The sequence below is a fragment of the Tyto alba genome, unplaced genomic scaffold, assembly GCF_018691265.1.
Source record: "Tyto alba isolate M040663 unplaced genomic scaffold, T.alba_DEE_v4.0 Super-Scaffold_16, whole genome shotgun sequence".
Taxonomy (NCBI): domain Eukaryota; kingdom Metazoa; phylum Chordata; class Aves; order Strigiformes; family Tytonidae; genus Tyto; species Tyto alba.
Window position 1 is genome coordinate 9,014,777 of NW_024881278.1, and position 20,742 is coordinate 9,035,518.

The window sequence follows — 20,742 nt, forward strand, 5'->3', positions numbered from 1 at the left end:
GTTCTGCCCGCCGCCGGTATCAGGTGCTGCCAGAGCGAGCGGGAGAGGAATAAACCCAGCGGGGAACGAGCACCCCCACCCGTGCTGCCACGGGCGAGCCCACCGGCGGTAACCTGTTACGCGGAGTGGCCCCCCTCACCACCCCCACGGGCCGTCCGGCGGCGCTTCCCGCGTGGATGGGGACGGCGGCACGGCTCTCGCGTTTCCGTCGGGGACGTGAAGCGTCCGGTGCGAGGCGAAGCGGCTGACACGCGGGGGACATACACCCCCCACCCCCCCCCCTTCCTCCACGGTACCGTATAAAAGCAGCATCGGTCGGACCCGCCGAGAGGCCGAGGATGCGCCCAGCACTGCCCCGCGCGGCCGTGGCGGGCGCCGCTGGGGGGCTCATCGCCCGCTCCCGCGTGTGCGTGGGGGCCGCGGCAGGTGCTGCCGCCGGCGCCCGCGGCGGGGCCGAACACCCCCCCTTAACCCTTTGTCCGAGCACCCCGCTTAACCCGGCCCACGCGGGAATTTGCGCGGGGAGCTCCGCGCTGCGCCACGCGGCGGGGGGGAAGTATCTACGCGTCGCAGGTGGTGGTACGAAACTGGAGGGGGGGGGGGGGAGCGGGTTGACCCCCGCTGCGAGCAGCCGGCCGGCCCCGGGGGTGCGTGAGAGGGCAGCGCCTCCCCCCCCCCCCCCCCCCCCTCCAATCCATCCCCCCCCCCGGCGTCTTTGTGGGGGGGCGGTGGGGCACGCGGGCGGCACGCGAGCGAGCGGCGGGCCCCCCCCCCCCCCCCCTTTCCGCGGCCCCGCTCGCCGCCTTTGTGCGCCTCATTAGCATAAAGCTGCGCGACCCTCCCGGCGGGCGGCACAAAGGGGCGCGCAAAGCCCGGGGCGGGGGGGGGGGGAAGCACCGGGGACCGCCGCCGCCCTCCCGGGCTCCCCGTCAGCGGGCATGGCCGCGGGGGGGGGTAGGGGGGGGGGTGTGTGTGGTGTATGGGGGGGGAGCCCGCCCTACCCGCGCACCCCCCCCCCCCCCCCCCGCGCGGTGGGACAGGCGTGCGGCGGGGCGGGGCGGCCCGCTGTGCATTAGCATACAGCTGCGGGCCCGCCGGGCACGCGCCGCCGGGCCCCCCCCCCCCCCGTCGGGGCTGCACACCGAGACCACCCCCCCCCCACACACCCCATCCTCCTCCGTTCACCCCGGCGCGGCTTTAGGGAAGGGGGGGGACGGGGGGGGGGGGCTGTCGCTGCCGTCTCACCTGCGGTCGGCGGGGTCCCGGCGGTCCCGGTCGGGGCGTACACGGGCAGGTGGGAGCGGTGCCGGCGCAGGTAGCGGAGGACGGGGTCCCGCAGCGCCGGGGGGCAGGGGCTCCGCTCCGCCTCGTCCTCCGGGAGCGGCTCGGCGGCGGGGGGCAGCCCGGGCACCTGCAGGAAGCAGAGCCGTCAGCGCCCCGGGGAGCGCGCTTGGCCGCGGGATGCGCGCCCCGAGACCTCGGGGGTGGCGGGGGGGGGGAACGGGAACGGCCAGAAAAGGCGTCGGGCCGAGACGTGCGCGGCCGGGGTCACGGCGGCTTCGTGGGCTCAGGCCCGACTTTGTCAGCCGCGGCGCTGCCCGAGGCCCGTTCCTTTCCCCCCCCCCCCCCCCCCCCCCCGATGCCCAATTCACTGGCTGCTTTGCACCGACTTCCCAGAGCAAGCCCAGCTGCAACGTGAGACTCGGACCATTCTTTCTGACTGAGGACAAGTGCCTTTTCTAGAAAATCTCACGCTGCACATGTGTGCCCTCAGCTTGCTGTAATACTTCAACAGCTGATGGAGGTGCAAAAACCCAGCCCCGCCATCTGCATGTTTGCATAGCTGGAGCTCGGCATGTTGGAATAAACACATGTTTGTGATCCTGCGAAAGGGTAAACAGCGCCCGTGCCATCGCTCGGCTTCCAGCGAGGGGCAGGAGCATCCCCAGCAAGAGGCAGGCACACACCGCCTGCCGTGTCGGGGTGCCCCTTTCAAGGCACAGGCTAAAAACAGAGCCCTCGCCCCAGCCATAACTGCCTTCCCTGCACATATATTACTTACTGCTAGCCAACGCTTCCGTAAATATTACCCCTAAGCGTGTGAGACTGAGTTACAGTTTCTGTGGAAACTAACCAGAACTGTCTGACTTCTGTGGATTTACACTCACAGTTCTTGAACGTCTCTTTCAAAGGTGTACTCTTCCCCCATTTTTACATTTCATTACTAGTTTATCTGAGCGCTGAAGTGAGCGGGAATATGAGCAACAGGAAGCCAAGACAGCAGATCTCTTGCTCCATACAGAAACACAGCCAGTCCCGAGGCATTTAAGATACATTCCGTAAGGGCATAGTACCTACTATGTATTTAGCAATGTGCCTGTGAAGCAACACCCAAGGAAAACATATCAACGTGACATGTAGTAAATATAGTTAAAATCATGGTAAAGAAAATCCAAATAAAAGTACAAAATGATAAATCTGCCTTCAGATGCAGATACTGTCATTTGTGTTCACGGAAGCAATTCTGGCGCACAGAGGTGCTCGGGGTGCGTTCAGTGAGGCTATTTTGTGTGTCAGGACTACTGTAACAAGAAAAGGCTAAGGCAAGTGAGTCTGTAATTCGTAGGACGCCAATTCCCCTTTCTGCAAAGCTGTTCACACTTGCAGCATGCAAAAGAAAGTGGCTGAACGATGGCAAGAAAAACACTTCTCATCAGGCCTCCCATTCTGCACAGGATTTCATTTCGTGTGCTTTTACAGATGTCTTCCCAGAGAATCTAAAAATCAAACTGCACGGAGGCACTTTATGTATCGTGACAATAGGAGGAAGATTGCATCTGGCCCTTCCTGGGAGGAGGCAGGGGTCGAGCGTGTGTGTGGCTACAGCTGTGACACGCGACAGCACGCCAGACTGGGCCACAGTCCATGCAACGTCCCTTCCTTTTGCCGCCCGGCTTCCATTTACACTTGATTCTGTTTGTTTTCGTCACAGTTAAAACCTCGTGTGAGCGAATACTTAGAAAATACAGCCGTCGCACGGAATTCCCTGGTGTGCAACAAAAGCAAAAGCAGCCATGAGGAGAGAGAGGGTAAATTGGTCCCAAGTAGTGGGTTGGAAGTACCAAGATCCAGACTGCAAATTATGTTTGAGATCAGCCAGAAATCCATTGGGGGGTGGAGGAGGCAGCCGTCGGGGTTGCTGGCAATCTGCAGTTAGCAGTTCTTTTCGTGGAGTGCAGTGGGGTTTGGATTTTGAGCAGGCAGAGCTACAGGCTGCTGAGACTTTATGCCTCGGTCCACGGTACTAAGGCCAGAGCTGTCAACATCATTAGCAAACGTTTTAATTTCATCCTTATTCAGGAAATACACTCATCACTGAAAAAGCCAGTCGCTTTCACTCTTTCGGCTATAAAAGCCATTCCCCGCACGTAGATGTTGAAAAACATCTCATAGGCTCAGCTGAGACAGGTTTAGGATGGCCTGTAGTGTATTTGTATTAGGAAACATTAATAAAAAAAAGAGGATAACCGAACGAATAAGCCTCCAAATTCTGCTGGGTAGCTGTACTAAACTGCACGTGTCATGCAAAAATGCTGCGAAGGAAAACAAAGCAGCTTAAAGTTCTCCTGGCAAATTTAACAAGATGCCCCAATAATGAAACTGAACAACACGCTGCACTCGGTGAACCCCCTCTGTGAGGCACAGGATCTGCTCAGGTTTCCCAGAGGACATAGCTAAACAGAAACATAAAGCTTCAGGAGAAAGATGGGAGCAGAAACCGAAGTGAACAACACTAACAAATTGCCTAAATAATAAAATGTACTCGCCAGTCATTTTTCTTACCTGTTCCGACATCAGGATTTGGCGCAGCTCCCTCTTGAGATCGATAAACCGATCGTGATAGATGGCCATGGACCAAGGTTCCCTGAAGTAGCTGGTTAAAAAAGAAGAAATTTAGTTATCTTGTGAACCTCTCATTAACGGCTAATAAAGTATTTACCTGCTTTTTTGCCTTTATAAATTACAGTTCTGGACCCATCATGATCGTTTGTTCATAAAATGCCTCCCATAACAGCATGGTCAATCAATTCTTTTAATGGATGTTCCTGATGTACAGCCAGCTTCAGTAATTACATTTAAAGTGGCTTAATTCAGAGCTGTGGCAAGACCCAGTGAAGAATCCTGATTTTATCAGAATTTAAAAGCCTGAAGACCTGTAAAGAACGGTGTCTCCATTATCTGTCCTCATTTGAGAAAAGCAGATTGCAGGATTAACTGAACTGCTGCATAAACAAATTAAATTTGTGTAGACAATGACACAAATGTTGTTCATCATTAAGGTTTCTGGATTAATAAAGGCCAGAAAAACAGGCCACCACAGTGTTGCAATATGTTCTTTGCACTAGGACGCTGAAGCTAAATCGAACCTATTCTAGGAGGAAGCTCTTGTAACTTTTTCTTTCAGTGACAGCATTCACGACAGCATTCTTTTGTGAAAAAGGAGTAAAAGGAAGGAGAGGACATGACTCGATGTAGAACCTCGAGGCTGTAAATATAACCGGAGGCAGCTAGGTTACAAAGCTGTGATTTATTTCTCTTTCCTCTAGAATGAAAAATAATTTTTAGAGCTTCAGTGAGATGCTCTGCGTGTAGTTCTTGTTAACTGGAGTCAGGAGGGGCGCCGCGTTCACCCCAGCAGTGACGGAACAGATGTCAGCAGGGTCACCCGGGGAAGTGTTAAGACGGGCGGCGCTTGCGTGGCTGCGCCCACCGGGTTCTCGTCTTCGGGACGGCGGCGGCGCGCTCGGCATGGCTGTCGGGAGCGCGCACCCGCGGCCGCTTGGGTCAGTTGCCTAGTCTTTAAATGAACGTCCGCATAAAGCAACTTACAAAGCGCTACACAAATTTAACAGTTCCGACACACCCGTCTACGGAAAACTAATGTGCCATTTCCTTTTTGCAGAAGATTTTTTTTTTTTTTTTTTTTTTTTTCATTAATGTCAAATGGCCCGATTCCCCCCGCTCTCACTCTTTGAATGAAACTTCAGCTCTCGCTAACGCCCTGCACAATTAATAACACTTGGAGCACCTGGCGGAACTTTGCCCGTGTTTTCACATGCTCATCCCATCATCAGCTCTCTCCCCGCTTCCCACTGTGCCCCTCCATCTGCGTTTCTCTTTATAGCGCAGGCTGGCTGGGGCTGCCTCTCCCAGGCGTGCAGAGTGTCCGGCACAGTGGGGCTCCCTCCCGTAGATGTTTTCACAGTATAAATATTTATTGACGCTATTACAAATACCGTGTTCTTGCTGTGGTGAGTGCTGCCCAGCCTAGGAGTCTCTGGTAGCACGTTACCGCGACTGACACTACCTATCCCTTCAGACGTGAAATGCTAGAAAAGATGAGCTCAGCTTCAGGTAGCTTTATTTAAGAAATTACATACCTATAGCGTGCGCAGGGAGCTTGAGAAGAACGGGATAGTCCCCAAATACTTAAAACCCCTCCAGTTTCAGAAGAAAAACCCCACCCAACACAAACCTTTACCTCAATGTTGATATTAGATAGCAAAGCAGGGAAAAGGGGGGGTGTTATGCAAGCATACATTAAGATAATTAAAGGCTCTCTAATATTACTGATGTGCCCTGCTAAAAGCCATGTTCCACTGGCCAAACATTTTGTTTTCAAGCTGGCATCTTAATTTTAATTCTAACGCCGATAAGGTGATTTCATCTCTTGATTGAGGCACGTCTTCCAACTGCCTTACCTTGGTTAAGCTGCTCACCCCCCTCACTGAGACACTGCCTTAAATGCTGATTATAAAATGTTTCAGGGATGCTACTAGTGCTACTGTTACCAGCTCGGTCCAAAAATGCATTTTTAACTGCTCCTGTCCATATTCACAGATTCGGAGCTCAAAACCTGAAATGTGTCACCCAGTTTGCAATATTTGATGCAAATAAAAGGCCCTTTTGTGAGGAATGGAGTATGTCTTGTATTTTCTAGCTAGGCTGCCAAGAGGAGCTACCAGTAAACAACATTTACTCCTAGATTCCCTTTACTTCCCTTCATCTGAAGAAATGTAACCACCAAAGGCAATTTAAAGATATGCTTCACAGGAACAATTCACTTTCTTCGCTGGCTCTGCGTTTTTATCTATTTATCTTTGCAGTTAGAATCACCTTCCTAAAGTGGCACATGGCGTTTTTGAGAAAGCAGATCTACATATGGCTGCTAAAGGGAAGTTTAATAATGAAAAAACCCATTTGAAGCCAAACCAACAAGTTGACTTTCTGAGGCTCATTCTGAATTTTATTACCACTTCAGCAGCAGTCCCTCAGGGCAAGCTGTAGAAGGCTTGAAAGTATAATGCTCTTCAGTATACAAGATGAAGCTGGCATGCTACCAACAGAGGCTCAAAGGCTCCTCAACTATCATGAGAACGGCATCTGCCACATGTGTTTGCACCATTTAGTCTTTCATAACCTGCCAGAGTGATCAGGCTAAATATGTACAAGATGACAATGTTTGCCAGGAGCATAACGGGTTTTCAAACTTGGTCACTTCCTAATGGGGATCCCCTGCTGGCAGACTTTTATATCGACAGAAGCTATCATGGGAAGGCATTTGTAACGAGATGGGATGAAATGGTCTCCTTTTGAAGACAATAAGCGACATCCTTTTTGTTGCTAGGAAGCTGGTCTCGCCTTTCATTGACAAACAATATTTAAAGTCTGTTCTGCCTCATTTGTGATGTGTAGCCTACATTAGATGAAAGGGAAGAAGGAGGAAAATATTTAGTGGCGTCCTGTACAAAAGACATGGAATCTTTCCCTTTTCAAGAGATACAGCATTAAATAAAATGGACAAAGTTGGCCACGGCTAGCAAGCAAAAATGGAGCATGCATGCTCATGGCTTTCCGTCTCAGAGCTAGCTGTATTTATTCTCCATTTCATTTGCCACTACACACTGCTTTTGGGGAACAAGGCTTCTGCCTCCGTGAGAGTTAACTCTGACGCTGCCGTATGTCTGTGGTGTGTCCTGGTGCTCTAAAGCAGAGGCAGCGAGGACCCAAGCCCGGCCCCTGGCAGCGTTTCTGCCGTCTCGGTCAGGGCTGATGGCACAAGAGGTATCACTGACAGCCAGAAAAATCTTAAAAATTGAATGAAAAACCTTCTGAATAACACACTCGGTTTGTACAACAACAAAACAAAAAGCAAGCTATAAAGTTCAAAAAAAAACACCAATAATTGAAGTTTTCATAAATAATTTTAACTCCCGTGACAAGAAAGTAATGGAGGAAAGATGAAGACCAGCTCTGTAGAGTGATCTTACCTACTCTGGCAGACCTAATCTTTGATCGTTTGCAAGCCTGGCGTAACTGTAATACTCATACAGACCAGTTTTATCACACCACTGCAGTGTTCTCCAAACTTCTGCAAGTTGGGCTTCCCTTCAGGAAAATGAAGCAAAGCAAAGCCTGAATAATTTCCACTTATACTATTAGAGATGGGCTTGTGAGGATCATTGTTGATTTTGTCTTTACGCATTTCGCATTGGGTGCTTTTCTTGGAAAATCTCAGCTGCAATCCTCGCCAAAAAAAAAAAAAAAATCACTGGTGGAAAGAGAAACTGAAAGCAGTGCTATGAATTTATCTAACACGGCAAAAAAAAAACAAAAACCAATTTTTAAAAAAGGTTTGATTCTCTCGTTGCTCTTAATGTGAAAGTAAATCTCCTTGTTACAGCCTGAAAAATAGAGGTGTTCTTTTTAATGTGAGGATTATAATATGCTTTTAATTACTTCCATTCCTTTTCTTGCTGCTTCCGTGTGCCTGATGACAGCAGAGATAAGCGGTGCCACTGCGGACAGGCCTGTGGGCACACCTTATGCCCTGCCAACGCAGACCTGATGGATCATTAAACTACGTGGAATAATCCCTCCCTGCAGGTGAGTTTATCAAATTACCCAGGCGCGTGTTCACGCCGCACAGAATCCAGTTAAGGGAATTTAAACTGCGGCCCCAAGCAGCCGGCACTGGCTGCTGCCTCACCCGTGTGCCCGGGGACTTCTCTGAGACCGGGACAAGGTGGGGGATTCTCAGAAGCTCAAAGGGCAGGAGGGCACCCGTTGCTTGTGATGATGCCTTTGAAAAATCCCTCTGCAGACTACTGGTATGTTATTAGCTACAAATTTTGAGGACGCTGTGTCTGTCGGTGCTCTTTTGCTACTCAAAGCTTTTATGGAAACAACAACAAAACCAAATTCAACTCCCTGCATCCCTGCTATCCCCATGCTTTCACCGACACACATAAACTCTGAGGAAACAACTAAGTTGAGAAACTCAATCCGTGAAGTGGTTTGAATCTGTTTGCAACTTTTGTTAACTGTCTCTAAATAATCATTAATACAGATCTCTTGAAATCCCATTAATTTCTTCACGAAGCAGCCTACAATTCACTAGTGACCTGCCTTACGTCCCATTAACTCCGTGGGACTCCGCTCAGAGTTGTATCTTCCATCGTCCAGCACTGTAAGCATATGCAGAGCAGCACACATTTTTTTTTTAGTACCCAATATAAAGCAGAGTGATTGATAAACATAATCTCCTGTCATGTAGAATCTTTAAGTCATGTAGAGTCTCCTTTCCTCTCTGTAGCTTCCCCCACTTAGCACAACATGCTCAATTTTCAAGCTGGATGTCCATTTTCTGGGTGTAAATTTATTTTTTTTAAGAAGAAAGGTCATGCTTGAAATGCAAAATCTCCAGGCCCTATCAGCTATATCTGGAAGATACTCTATCAGTTCTCAAATACTCAGACCTCAGAATATTCAAAGTCATTCCTTAGCACATTTGGATTCTTTAAACTTGAATGACTTTGGCAGTTTATAGAAGTTGAGTTCCTTTGTGCGTTTGCCACCATCTCGTCAGTAAGAAGCAAGCTCCTGCTATTACAACCACCATGAACCAACGCAGGACAAACCCATGAAACTGGAGCAGCTGGTCAGCTGACAGGGGCTCAAGTGTAATACAATTATGCCAGGAGTCCCTAGGAAGAGCAGGGAATCCCCCTTCCCAGGAGCAGGGAGAGGAGAGTACTCTGGTGGGTTGGGATGCAATGATAATTTAATTCCCAGGTCATTCTGACACGGCTTCCCCAACACAGTTTGCAGATTAGCAAAAGTCTTTTCTCCATCACAAGTGCACGTAAGAAGAAACATCCCATCTTGCCAGGAAAAGAGACGATGTGTTGTTTTGTGGTCAATATATGGAGGTTTTTAAGACTCTTAATTACAAAGATACTGTGATTCCAGTAAAAGATAGAGTATTTCCAGATATACCTTGCATGGCTGGGCCAGGAATCATAAAGTGTAAATTTAAAGACAGTATAAATAAAACCACTGAACATTTCCTGCTAAGTATCGTATGACCAATAATTTTGAAAGACAGCTTGATTATGGAGGTAAAAAGCAAGACTAATTTGTGTAAAATCCCATAAAGCACCACCTGAAAGGATTGTTCTTAATCACAGAGAATATAAAACGTTCCCTGGTTTGCGATTTCTTAAAATTCTCTTACAACTGCTGAACAATCAAGCGAATTTTGAACCAACAGCATGGTTACAGCAAGAAAGGTATTTAACTCCTTGATCTATAGTTCTGCTCACTGAACGCCCCTTTGTCCATGCATTTTAGTTACTTCTGTTAAAATTCATTAATTTAGGACTCTCTGTCACTGCTCTGACCCAGTAATTAGTGAAATCAGTAGTCTTACGGACAACGAATCGGTGATTTACTTCATGGGTCAGATTTTACAAAATAATGATAGTGCTCACTAATTTGTAGGCTGACGTTTCTTTTGTACTTTTTGATGAGTAAATCATAGAAAGGAAACCTGTGCTTTTTTTACCACTTTTAAGAAAACCATAACCAAACCCATGATGTCTTTTCTTTGGAAGACAAACCTGTGCAATAGCAAAACATAGTGCAGTGCAACTGATCTTGCAGTTCTTGCTCAAGGAAAATGGCCACTGAATCCAGACCTCGTAGAGGACAACACTGATCCCACCGGCCCAGTCCAGAACCTCACTGGGGCAACTGCACAGACCTGCTGACTTTGGGGGGGGGAGGGGGGGTCATGGTTTAGGCTATGCATTGTTTGCCAGCATCGTCAGTTTGCGAATGCTGGTTATCCATCGTGACTGATAAATCATTTCTGGTTTCTGCATTTTTAATATCCTGGAAATGTTACATTAAAGTGCCATTACCTGGAGGCACCATCAGAAAGCAGATCTTAGCAATACTTGCTTCACGTTGAGATACTGCAGTCCTTTCCTAAGTATCCTCGAGAGATATTCTCCATTATTGCAGCAGTGGAATTTGGTAAAGTTTAGATACTTTACTAGATAGTAGAAGTTACTGTGCAGCTGATTCCCAGTGAGCTGCTCTTTAAACTTTCTAAACCCTCTGCTTTTCAAAACTGATACAAAAACATTGCTGTCTGCTCTTTTTATGAGGAAATTATGGCTGATCCTGAAATAAGGTTTATTGCATTTTTTCACATGGTCCTATTTCACATGTAATGTATTATGAAAAACAATTAAAAGGAAATTAAATCTGACGCACAAATATGCTGTGTGCAGTGGCATGATTGCTCTTCTGCAATTAATGTTTATGAATTCAGAGTTCAGTCGTTCATAGTGGTTTGCATAATTACTAATATGAATCAGCAAGGTTCGACTGCAAATTGATGCAGTAAGAGTCCATTGACCAGCCTTTGCTTCCTAATTCGGACATGGGGATTCTTAGTAATGTCACTCATCATTAGCAAGTTAGCTACTCCTTAAAAACTACACAGATACAGAAATCTAAAGCCACCTAAAGGGGTCTACCATTTATATGGATTTGCTATGTAAGTACAGCTTTACCAGTGCACCTCAGGGCTAGCATTTAATTCTGGTAGGGAAAAAGCTGTTAGTGCTTTGATATCCCTTCACGTGTTCCTCTCTCCTTATCCTGTCTCTCTCTTCATAAAAAGCACACAAATTTTCCTCTAATTAGGCTGTAAAGTGTACTGAGTAGCATTAGTCCCTCTCAGCCATGCTCACTACCTGCCACATTTCCTTTCTGGTTTTTTTCATCCCTGCAGAAAACAAGTCTCACCGTCTGCATGATGAACAAAAGCCCAAGGTGGAATCCTTTAAATGTAATCATGGTGCGCTAATGGTGTGGGGTCCGGCAAATTCCAGACAGCAGTGCATTCTAGTATTTCTCTTAATGAACAATCACTCTTCATTTTTGAAAGTCTGGTTTAAAAGCAGCTTTTCTATGTAGCATGCATTTCATATTTAAATAGTCGCTGATTATCCAAGATATAAGTAATACATTTACATCTTCGTTTAAAAATATTACTGGAAACAGCAAACGTTCTTCTTTTTCATAATTTCTTTGTTATACTGTAAGATTATTATTAGAGTTCCATCAGTAAACAGTCCAGTGTGGTGCTTCTGCTTAAAACTCTCGTTAAATGACAGTACTATGATGTGTGAATTGAACTTAAGTAGAAAAAAAATCTAAACAATTACTTTAAAATAAGTAAATGTTGTTCATACCACTCAAAATATTTTTGAGCATTTAGCTTGTACAGCTAATATAAAAAGTGTAATGTGAGCATGAATGACAGCGTTTGAAGAGGAAACATCCGGTAATATTATTCACTTGTGTAGTTTCTGGGTGGAATTTTCCAAAGCAGCTTAGTGAAAGGGAGTTTGACTCCCCCTTCATGCATTTCTGTTTCATGTCTGGCAGGCTCGTCTCCTACTGTACATCAGTACCTGTTGCTGCTGAAGCTGTGCCACTCTGTGTAGAGTATCCCTTATTTTTTTCAGGGTGCTCAGCCTCTTGGACAGCAACACCCACCAGGCCAGGCTGCATGCAGACCTTCTACCAGGCACCTGGGGTGGATCACCACACATCTCTGCACGTGCAGGTTGTTTGTTCCCTTCACACGTGAGCACTGAATCCTATCTGCTATACTGGCACTGGGAACAAAATTCCTTTGTCACTACATTTCAGCAGCATCCCCTGTACTTTTTGTGCCATGCATAGTTCCTGCCGGAGCCACAGGCCACCCTCCCACTCCTACTTGCCGAAGAGCCTCTGGTTAATGTCTGCCAATGGGGGCTTCTCCCTACGGACCTGGCCCCTCGTACCTCCAGTCCCCACGCTGGCCTTTGCAGCTTGGTGGACATCTAAAACCCAACTCTGGAGAAACCCAAGGCTTGCAATGGAGACGGGGCACGCAGAGTGCACCTGCACCTTGCTGCAAATAGCTTTGCTATCACGTGATGGACATATGCTCCTCACGGTGCTACTTGAGACCACTGTGCTGGGCAAACAAATTGTCAGTGAGCTAGGCAAGTCCTTAAAACGCCAGAAACCATGTTCTTAGAGAGGAAAGCAAAAAAAAAAAAAAAAAGTAACAAAGTCTTTTTGAGCTCAGCTTGGATGAGTTTGCCTGTAAGGTTTTTCTGCTAATCGTCTCTTAAAATACACCCTGCCTTCTTGGACTCCTTCACGGGACTGACCCTGTAACATTGCTCAGCTCTCAGCTAAAAAGCCTACATATATATACAGCAAAATCTGAACATCCAGGCTGCGCACACCAAGATGGCTCCATGATGCCAACTGAAGTGTAGTAAGTACTGGTGACACATTTCTGGTAACAGAAAGCACAGTTCTGGTAACAACTAAATATAAACACAATATAAATAGAGCACTTAGTACACCATGTTATGTGTTATTCAAAGCACTTCCATCGCTACACCATGCATTACTCTATCAGCATGCTTTACAAATTGTTAAATACCAGAAGTGCTTGACATACAGCATCTTACTAACTTCAGCATTACACGGAGAGTAAGCTTGGTGAATAGGTACGAGAAGAAACTTGAGAAGGGGATGGCTGAGCAACACGTTGCAGAGAGTGCCTTTTAGAAACTGATTGACGTCATGAAGTTGCCTCTGACGGGACACTTCATCACTGTCAGCCCAATCCTGTGCCTCTCCTCCAGCAATGCTGCCTTTGCTGCACTCGCTATCGTGCAGCAGTATTGCTGCCACGTTAATGTGATGCAACCAGCATCTTCTGTAGGTCATGACAGGTTCATTAATACAGTATTACAAAAGCCCAAGTAAAAAACCACTCACACCTAATTTGATAAATAAACTACTTAAGTATTTTAGAAACTAGTGGGTCAGATTTTTATGCACTATGTTAGTAGATTTGGTTTTCATTAATGCCAGATGAAGCCTACATGAAGCACTTCTATCTCATATTAAAGGCATGATGCCAGTGAGAATCCATTTGGTTGCCAAGCATCAGGAGACCCCTCTAATTATCTGGTTTGTACTTAAGACGCAACAGAGGGAGATTCCACCGCTCTGTGGACACGTTCCATAACTTGGCAACTGCCTTACAGTTGCCTTCATCTCGGGAGAACACAAAAGGGTGTAACTGGCTGGTTACATTCCTCCTTTGTGAAACAGTATGGAGCACTGACGACCAGTAACAAATCTATAACCTTAAAAATAAAAGAAAAAATATTTTGGAGCTCTCTCCCCACCACCTTCTTTTATCTGCTGCTATGGCAATGGAAAGAATCTGAAGGCTTTCAAGCGAGCACCGGAAACCTCCAAGGGAAGGAGTGTAGTACAGGGGACACTTCATATGAAACCTACTGGAATTTGCTTTTTCCTTCACGAGAAATCTTCCCTGTTGGAAAGAGCCTCAATCTTGGGTGCTCAAGTCTTTCTGAGATGCAACCTTATGGGAAATTAACAAAAACTGCAGAAACTCCTTCTGAAAGTGGATTCCAAACCTAGGGACTAATGCTGTTAAATTTCCAGGTGACATAAAAGGTTTGTATACAAAATCCTCGGCTTTAGGATACTGTGTCTTTGGTTCCTGCGGTTTTGCCTGCCCTGACATTGGACGACTGCATCATACGACCTCTCTGCTCAGGACCATAATGGCTGAAGGCCCAGGAGTGAGTACACCTACCATGGTGGCATGAGGCAGATGGAAGGGTGGCCACTGCTGATGGCAGCGGTGCCACCTTCCTGTAGCACAATGACAAATGAGGATGAGACTTTTCTTGGTCAGTAAATATTGCCTGTCCAAGGCCCTGGCAATTTGCCCAGTAGGACTTGGTATCCTGTAAAACAGTCAGAGGGATGAAGTGCATCCCACTGTGGTGCAGTCAGAGGAGACAGCTGTCTGACTGGATGTGGTCATCTTCTGGCTTAACAGCCTGTTTCCTCAGCTGTTGTTTGCATAGGTAGAAACAAAAACATTGGCTCTTGAATTTGTGTTTAGCTAAGTAATGAACTGAGCCCACTCAAGCGCTGCTCTGTGTTAAGCTGGAGTCCCTAACACCAATGAGAATCAGGCCCAAATATGGCTGCAGAAGCTTAACTATAGGCAATTACTTTTGAAAAAGACTAATATCTGCTGTTACCACATTAGTATCTGTATCACTGGGATGACAGCTAAGGCAGCTAGGCATTCTGAGGGGCATCTATTTTAACTGTTCCATTGTAGAGTTGCACTGAGACCACTGTTAAAAATGTCCATAGTACCTGCCTGCTAAACAAGGAGAAAGGAGAAGAAATTTAAAACTCTTTAGTTCCATCAGATACAGTATTGTTTCCCTGAAAAAAAAAAACAAAATTAACTAAAACACTTTTGAGGCTTTCAGTGAGCTGTGAAAATACTGTAGTACAGAGGAGGGGTACCTGACTCACTAAGTGCTTACACTCTCAAGCAGCCCTGGCATTCTGTAGCCAAGTGGCTGTGGCACTACGGTCAGATGATTTTACGCTGGCTTTTTCAGTTACTGCTTGCTAGGCTGATAAATTTATGAACTTAGTGTCTTGAAGAGCAGCAGCCTGAATACACATAATCAGTATTAGTGGGACTGGGGGCATGGGACTGTTGGTCCTGCAAATCTAGGGGTGGAGGGGCTTCCTCCCCTGGCACAGGGCTGGGCTGGGAGAGCCCCTCTGAGCTGCACCGGGGCGGGGGCGATGCATGCCCACCACCCTGGCTAGCTTCCTCCACCAAGGCCATTTACTGCAGGGGAAGGGAGGGGGTGAGAGAAGGGATTTCAGTCTTTCATTTGGTTGTGGGTCAAGTCCTACAGCTTTTAATCATGTTGAGATTTCATACTGAGATCCATGGAACTTTTCTCTCAACAAAAGGAAATGTTATTTATCTCATTATTTCCATTAGGTGCAGTTTCACGCGCACAACCGGAAGGGGTTACTTTTTCAAGTTAGCTGAATCTTGAGGGCCTGTTGTTAATGCTAATTTGAAAATGGCACTGGCACATTATGGTCAGGAAATCCGGTATCATGGGGTTAACTTTCAGCCCTTATACCGAACGCAAATCAGCGAGGAAATTCATTGCTAGGTGCAGTCTCTAATTATTTAAAAGATAATTTGCATGCTACACAGAAATAAATTAGCTCCCAGGTGACAGCTGTTCCACTGTGTCCATTCCTGGAACTGGATGCCATGCTGGGAAATCTAAATGCAGACCAAAAGATTAAAACACTGTACTTTCTTGCCTTATAGGAAGGCCCTCCCCAGAACAGAGGCATAAAGAAGGAAGGAGGGGAATGAATGTTTCAAACCAGCAAGTTTAGGAGCTTAACTAAGAAACCACATTTTCACAGTCTACATTTTCTTTTCACTAAGGGCACTTCACATCTTGCTAGAAGATACTTCAAGTGGATGGAAGTGTAACCTGTACTAGTTTAAAAGGATTTTTTTTCAATGTCAGAGAGAAATTCAGTCCTAACATCAGGTTTGCATTCACATGGTCATGTGGCATCATTATAGACCATGTGAGCACCACCCAAAACAGTTTTAATTCTATCACACACATAAAAATCAATAAATGCATTTTCATATTCCTTGCCAAAAGAAGACCAGACGTCACTTTTTATCCCCATAAAAGCCTGAGGACAGTCTTCATCTCACAAGAGATGCTAAAACATTTTTCAATGTAATGGTTTTTTAATAGATAATCTTCTTATGGCTAGGTTTTAACACTGTATGTTGTTGTACATAGTACATATATATATATGTAGATTTTATATAGCATTGTCTTATGTGGATGTATATGTACTGTATATATGACATGGTATTACACATTATGAGACTACATTATATTGCCAGCCTTTTTCCATTGCTCTACCTCCTCCTGAAAGAAGCCATTTCTTGTGCCAGTTTGCTTTGTGCTGGGACCATTACGTGGAGATTACAGGCAGTTTGCTTCCTCCTCTCACTGTGTCTTCTCACCAGTCCGTCCTCTCTCTCTGCCTTGGCTGACTGCAAAGGGCTTTCCCTTTACTGTGGTGGGTTGCTCTCCTGTCTCCCACCTCTTAAACTAGCTAGAGTAGCTAGAGAATCTATCCTCCTTGTCCTATAGACATTTGTAGCAGAAATACCAAGACTGATATGAATGGAAATGTGCGTGTGTGTGTGTGTGTGTGTGTGTGAAAGCACCGGAAGAAACAAGTGAGCAGGGATTAAAGAACTGTGTATGTTAATTGCTACAGAGCAACATAGGTAATTTCATTCAAATGACCAAATACAAGAAGACAAGGAACAAACCTATCTAAAAATAAGGTATAAAGAAGATGAAAAACAGGACTGAAGGCAATAAAATAATCAGATAAGAAAAACCTGGCAACTGTAATTCAGGAATTTTGCCATGGGCTAATGAGAGGTGAGATGAAATAATGAGGCAAAAGATCCCAAACAACATCCACATCTAACGGCTGTAGAAGACAAGTCCAAAACTAGTTCATCATCACTAATTAAGAGGAGGCTGAAGAGATGTGATGAGGACCCGGTAAGTGGCGTCCCTCCGTGTGGCACACTAGTGATGCTGGCCAGGCCCCCCGGACATGCAGGTTGGGGTGCCCACGAGTGGGTGGCTGTGAGAGAACCCTGACCGTGCACAGCTTCAGGGCCCAGTAAGCAAAGACCCCTTCAGATACAAGCAGTTTGCCAGAGCTGATGGCTCCTCCAGTGAGTGTACACGCTGCCATCAGATAAAGCTGCGCTTCTTGCTCTTACAATGTTGACTGGCCTGACTCATCCTATTAACAGATCATCACTGGGATCCTCATTTCTCCTGAGATTTTTAAAACCTCTGTAGATGTTCAGAACTCGATCTTCCTTGTAATCCCCTGATCAGCTTGTGCACTGTGTGGGTATCCTATCACAATCATGAGAGCAAGGGAGGCTAATACATTCTTAATTTCTCCCATGAAGAAATAAGCTGTCCTTTCAGAAAGTTAAGGTCTTATCTCTTCAAAATCTGTGTGCGTAGCTATCAAGGGTGCAGGTAAGTGCAGCTGCACTGAGGCCTTTGGGCTGGGCTACATGGCCAACATGCAGCAGCAGAGAGAAAGGGAACAAGTGATGGTTTTGTCAAGATCAGGAAAAAACAGCGACCTGTGTTTCAGGCAGAAATCCCAATGCAAGATAATTTATTCTTCCAGATGTTGATAGTGGTGTGAAACTTGCTAGTACATACAACTGACACTGTAACCCCATCTGCGCAAACAACAAAGGCCTAAGTGTCTGGCAACATTTGTGGTTCGTAAGAAAGATTAGGTCGCCGCTGTGTTTGCATATTGTATCACCATGAAAAAGACTGATGATACCTTGCCACAACCTGAATATTGAGTTTCTTCCAGTGCTCAAAATGTATTAGCTGATCAGCATCAGCTGTGACAAGAAAATTACTTGCTGTCTTAGCCCATATCTCATACAATTGTGTCATCCTCCTTCAGTTTCTACTTAACACCTATTGACAATATACTGTTTATGTGAACTTTACATTCGCTGTGCGCCATTCCTCTCTCGTAAAACAAACCCAACATTTTCTATAAATCAAAATCAATCCCTGTAGCAGCAATAATTCACAAGTTTCACACTCCTCTCAGTAGAGGCATACTAAGGCCTCCTGAAGTAAAATCTGTAAAGATGCATTTTTGTCCAAGAAACTTTTAAACCTCACAGTTGAAGTTTGGGTTCATCCTGTCTCTTAGCACAAGATGAAAATTAAAAGATGAGGGGCTGGACTCTGTAATATTTACGATGAGGAGAGAGTGCAGGAAGAGGACTGCAAAATGCATTAGAAGAATTGTGGGAGCTGCACATCCAGGCCTGGTGAAGCCCTGAGTCCATTTCAGGGGAGTTCACCCTTCTAGACGGCAGCTGATATCGCTATTCTCAAAATACGGCACACAAACCAATCTTGTGTCATTAACTGAAGGGCTTGGCTGGATCCCCCCTCCTCCCTGATTTCAGCAGACATTCTCATTTCCCTGTCCTTAGCAGTGTACAGATGCCCTATCCATATTCTGGAGAACCTTTCTGAGACTGAACCAGCAGAAGTGGAAAGGCTACAGAAAGATGTACAGGAATTCAGAGGCTCTTAAGTCCCTGTCTCAAGGTATCAAGTCCTTCATTCCTACAGATTTTTTTGAACCACTGGATCGTTATTATCATGCAAAGTTTCTTTTGCACATCATTTACAGCAAACTTTTACAAACTGTTACCTAAATAACATTGTTTAATCTGAAAATTTTGCTACCTTTTACACCCTTCTTCAAATCAGTTATAAATATAAACAAATCATCCCTGGAGATTTTTAAGACACCACTATCAGCTTTGTATCATGATAAAAAATTTGTATTTGTTCCTGTGATTTGCTTTCTGTCTCCAAACCCACTTATGTAATGTGGTACTTCATTCCTCTATCTCTGACAATTTAGGTTCCCAAGCCACCACTTGTGGGGGATTTTCTAAAATGAAAATCAAAATAAGATGTATTGGCAAGTTGTTCTTTACCAGCCTGTTTCAATTACATGGCTCAAAGAATTCTACCCTGTGAACAAAACTCAAGGCTGTTTTGTTTTGTTTTGCCTTTTTTAATCAAGCCTGACCTCAAAAGCACTTGTTTTCACTGAAGCATAAGGAATAAAACAAGTTCAAGTTTTTAGGCCAGGTAATTTAAGATATGAAATGCTGGAGAAGTAGCAGAAGATTAAAGATATGGTAAATCTCATTTTTTTCAGATAGTCCTCTCACCACAATAATTTCCTTAATTAAGTTTGCATTTCTGAAAGCAATGAAAAATTCTCTCAGAGGAAACAGCACATCAATCTTGGCTAGAAACAGGCAGGCTCTGCAGGCTCTGCCACCACTTGAGAGACTTGCCTTGGAACACCCAGTCCCCAGGACTGCCCTGCACTTCCTTGGGCAGAGGGGAGCACCTCAGAAAAATCTGCAGGACCTGTTTCATTGCTCCAAAGTGCTGTGGTGGGAGAGGTCCTGCAAGTTGGATGGGGAACCTCCACTGAAGATGCAGAGTCCTGACATAGGTTCCAGCTATACAATTAAGTTAAAATAAATCCCTTGCATAGAGAACACAGTCTATAGAGTAAACTTCAGGGTTTTATCACCAGATAAGCAGACAAGTTGTTGAGTGTGACTATCATCGTGAGTGATTTAAAATCTCCTTAGAAACCTGTGGCTTAAAAATTCGATTAGAAGTGACAAAAATACTGACGTTTAAAAGTGATTTCTGAATATGAATCTTCAGTAAAAAAGGATTGTTCAGGTTCAGCTTAATGAGTTAAACCTACTGAATATTCTAAGCAAAAGCTATAAAGATACTGAAATACTCTTTCAGATGAAAGATGGTCAAGTAAACCACTGGTCCTTCTCTAAATAAATCTCAGACAAACAGCTCTTTCCAGGAAGGTCTTCAGGGCTTGTGTTACCACTGATAATTTTGCCAAATAATAGAAAATATTTTTTTAAACCTATCTTTTGTTCTAAGGGAAAACAGCCAGAAGATAAACCGTAATGAAATAAAACTAAAATTCTGCCAGAATGTAGATTTTATGAACAATGTTGAGTTTATCTCACCTGTAAAGATCTGTGATCTGCCCTTCATTCCAGCGATAACAAAGATCATTAAGAAGCCGCTCATGCTGTCCATACAAGCAAATGTAGTTGGAGACAGGAAAGGGTTCCTTTGAAAAGCAGGTGATACAATCTACTGTACTGTATTTGTTGATATGCATCCTGAAATAATTCCCGTGTCTTGCCTCTCCAGTTATAATCTCCATCCCCTGGAACAGAAAATGTAATGAAAGCTGTGGAGATGGAATGAACACCTGACTATGTACAGGATCAGCTAGGGTTTCCTAGCTGAGTATTTACCATTTCTTAAAATCCAACGCCCTTTTTTTTTTTTAATCAAGAATATCTGTTCTTGGTGACATGGTTTATACAACAAGGCACTTTGCTACTGTTTAGACCTCGGTTAACTGCACACACAACGGTGCAGCGTACAACTGCACGCGCAGCCCGGGCTCTGGCTGCCCAGTCCCAAGTGCCATTCCAGACACCTGAGGGTGCTGGGGCCGGCCAAACTGCGCTGGCAGTTATGACACAGGATCCACGGGAGACCTGTGACCTCCTGGAGCAGCAGCTGTCGGGCAGGAGGGATGCCCTGGGGCATCCCAAACAACACCGGACGCCTCTGTTAAGGCAACTGAATTGAACTCTATTCATCCTAATTCATTATACAGCGTCCATATTATTGCATACATATGGCATATCGTAATTTACCATAGCATACCATCCTGATG

The 20,742-nt window shown here is 45.6% G+C and overlaps 2 protein-coding genes across 2 annotated transcripts in view; one reads left to right on the forward strand and one right to left on the reverse strand.

The window, feature by feature from the left end:
• The window catches only part of RALGAPA2 (Ral GTPase activating protein catalytic subunit alpha 2), a 166,326-nt gene that overhangs the window by 143,455 nt on the left and 2,129 nt on the right, over window positions 1–20,742 (forward strand). The window contains exon 40 of the mRNA XM_042789382.1: window positions 7,842–7,947. Within this exon, the coding sequence (XP_042645316.1) occupies window positions 7,842–7,909 (68 nt within the window). The 3' untranslated portion in view covers window positions 7,910–7,947. The remainder of the gene's footprint in view (window positions 1–7,841; window positions 7,948–20,742) is intronic.
• The window catches only part of CFAP61 (cilia and flagella associated protein 61), a 134,063-nt gene that overhangs the window by 21,729 nt on the left and 91,592 nt on the right, over window positions 1–20,742 (reverse strand). The window contains exons 24-26 of the mRNA XM_042789385.1: window positions 20,015–20,220; window positions 3,844–3,934; window positions 1,246–1,411 (exon numbers count right to left, since the gene is read on the reverse strand). Of these exons, the coding sequence (XP_042645319.1) occupies window positions 1,246–1,411; window positions 3,844–3,934; window positions 20,015–20,220 (463 nt within the window). The remainder of the gene's footprint in view (window positions 1–1,245; window positions 1,412–3,843; window positions 3,935–20,014; window positions 20,221–20,742) is intronic.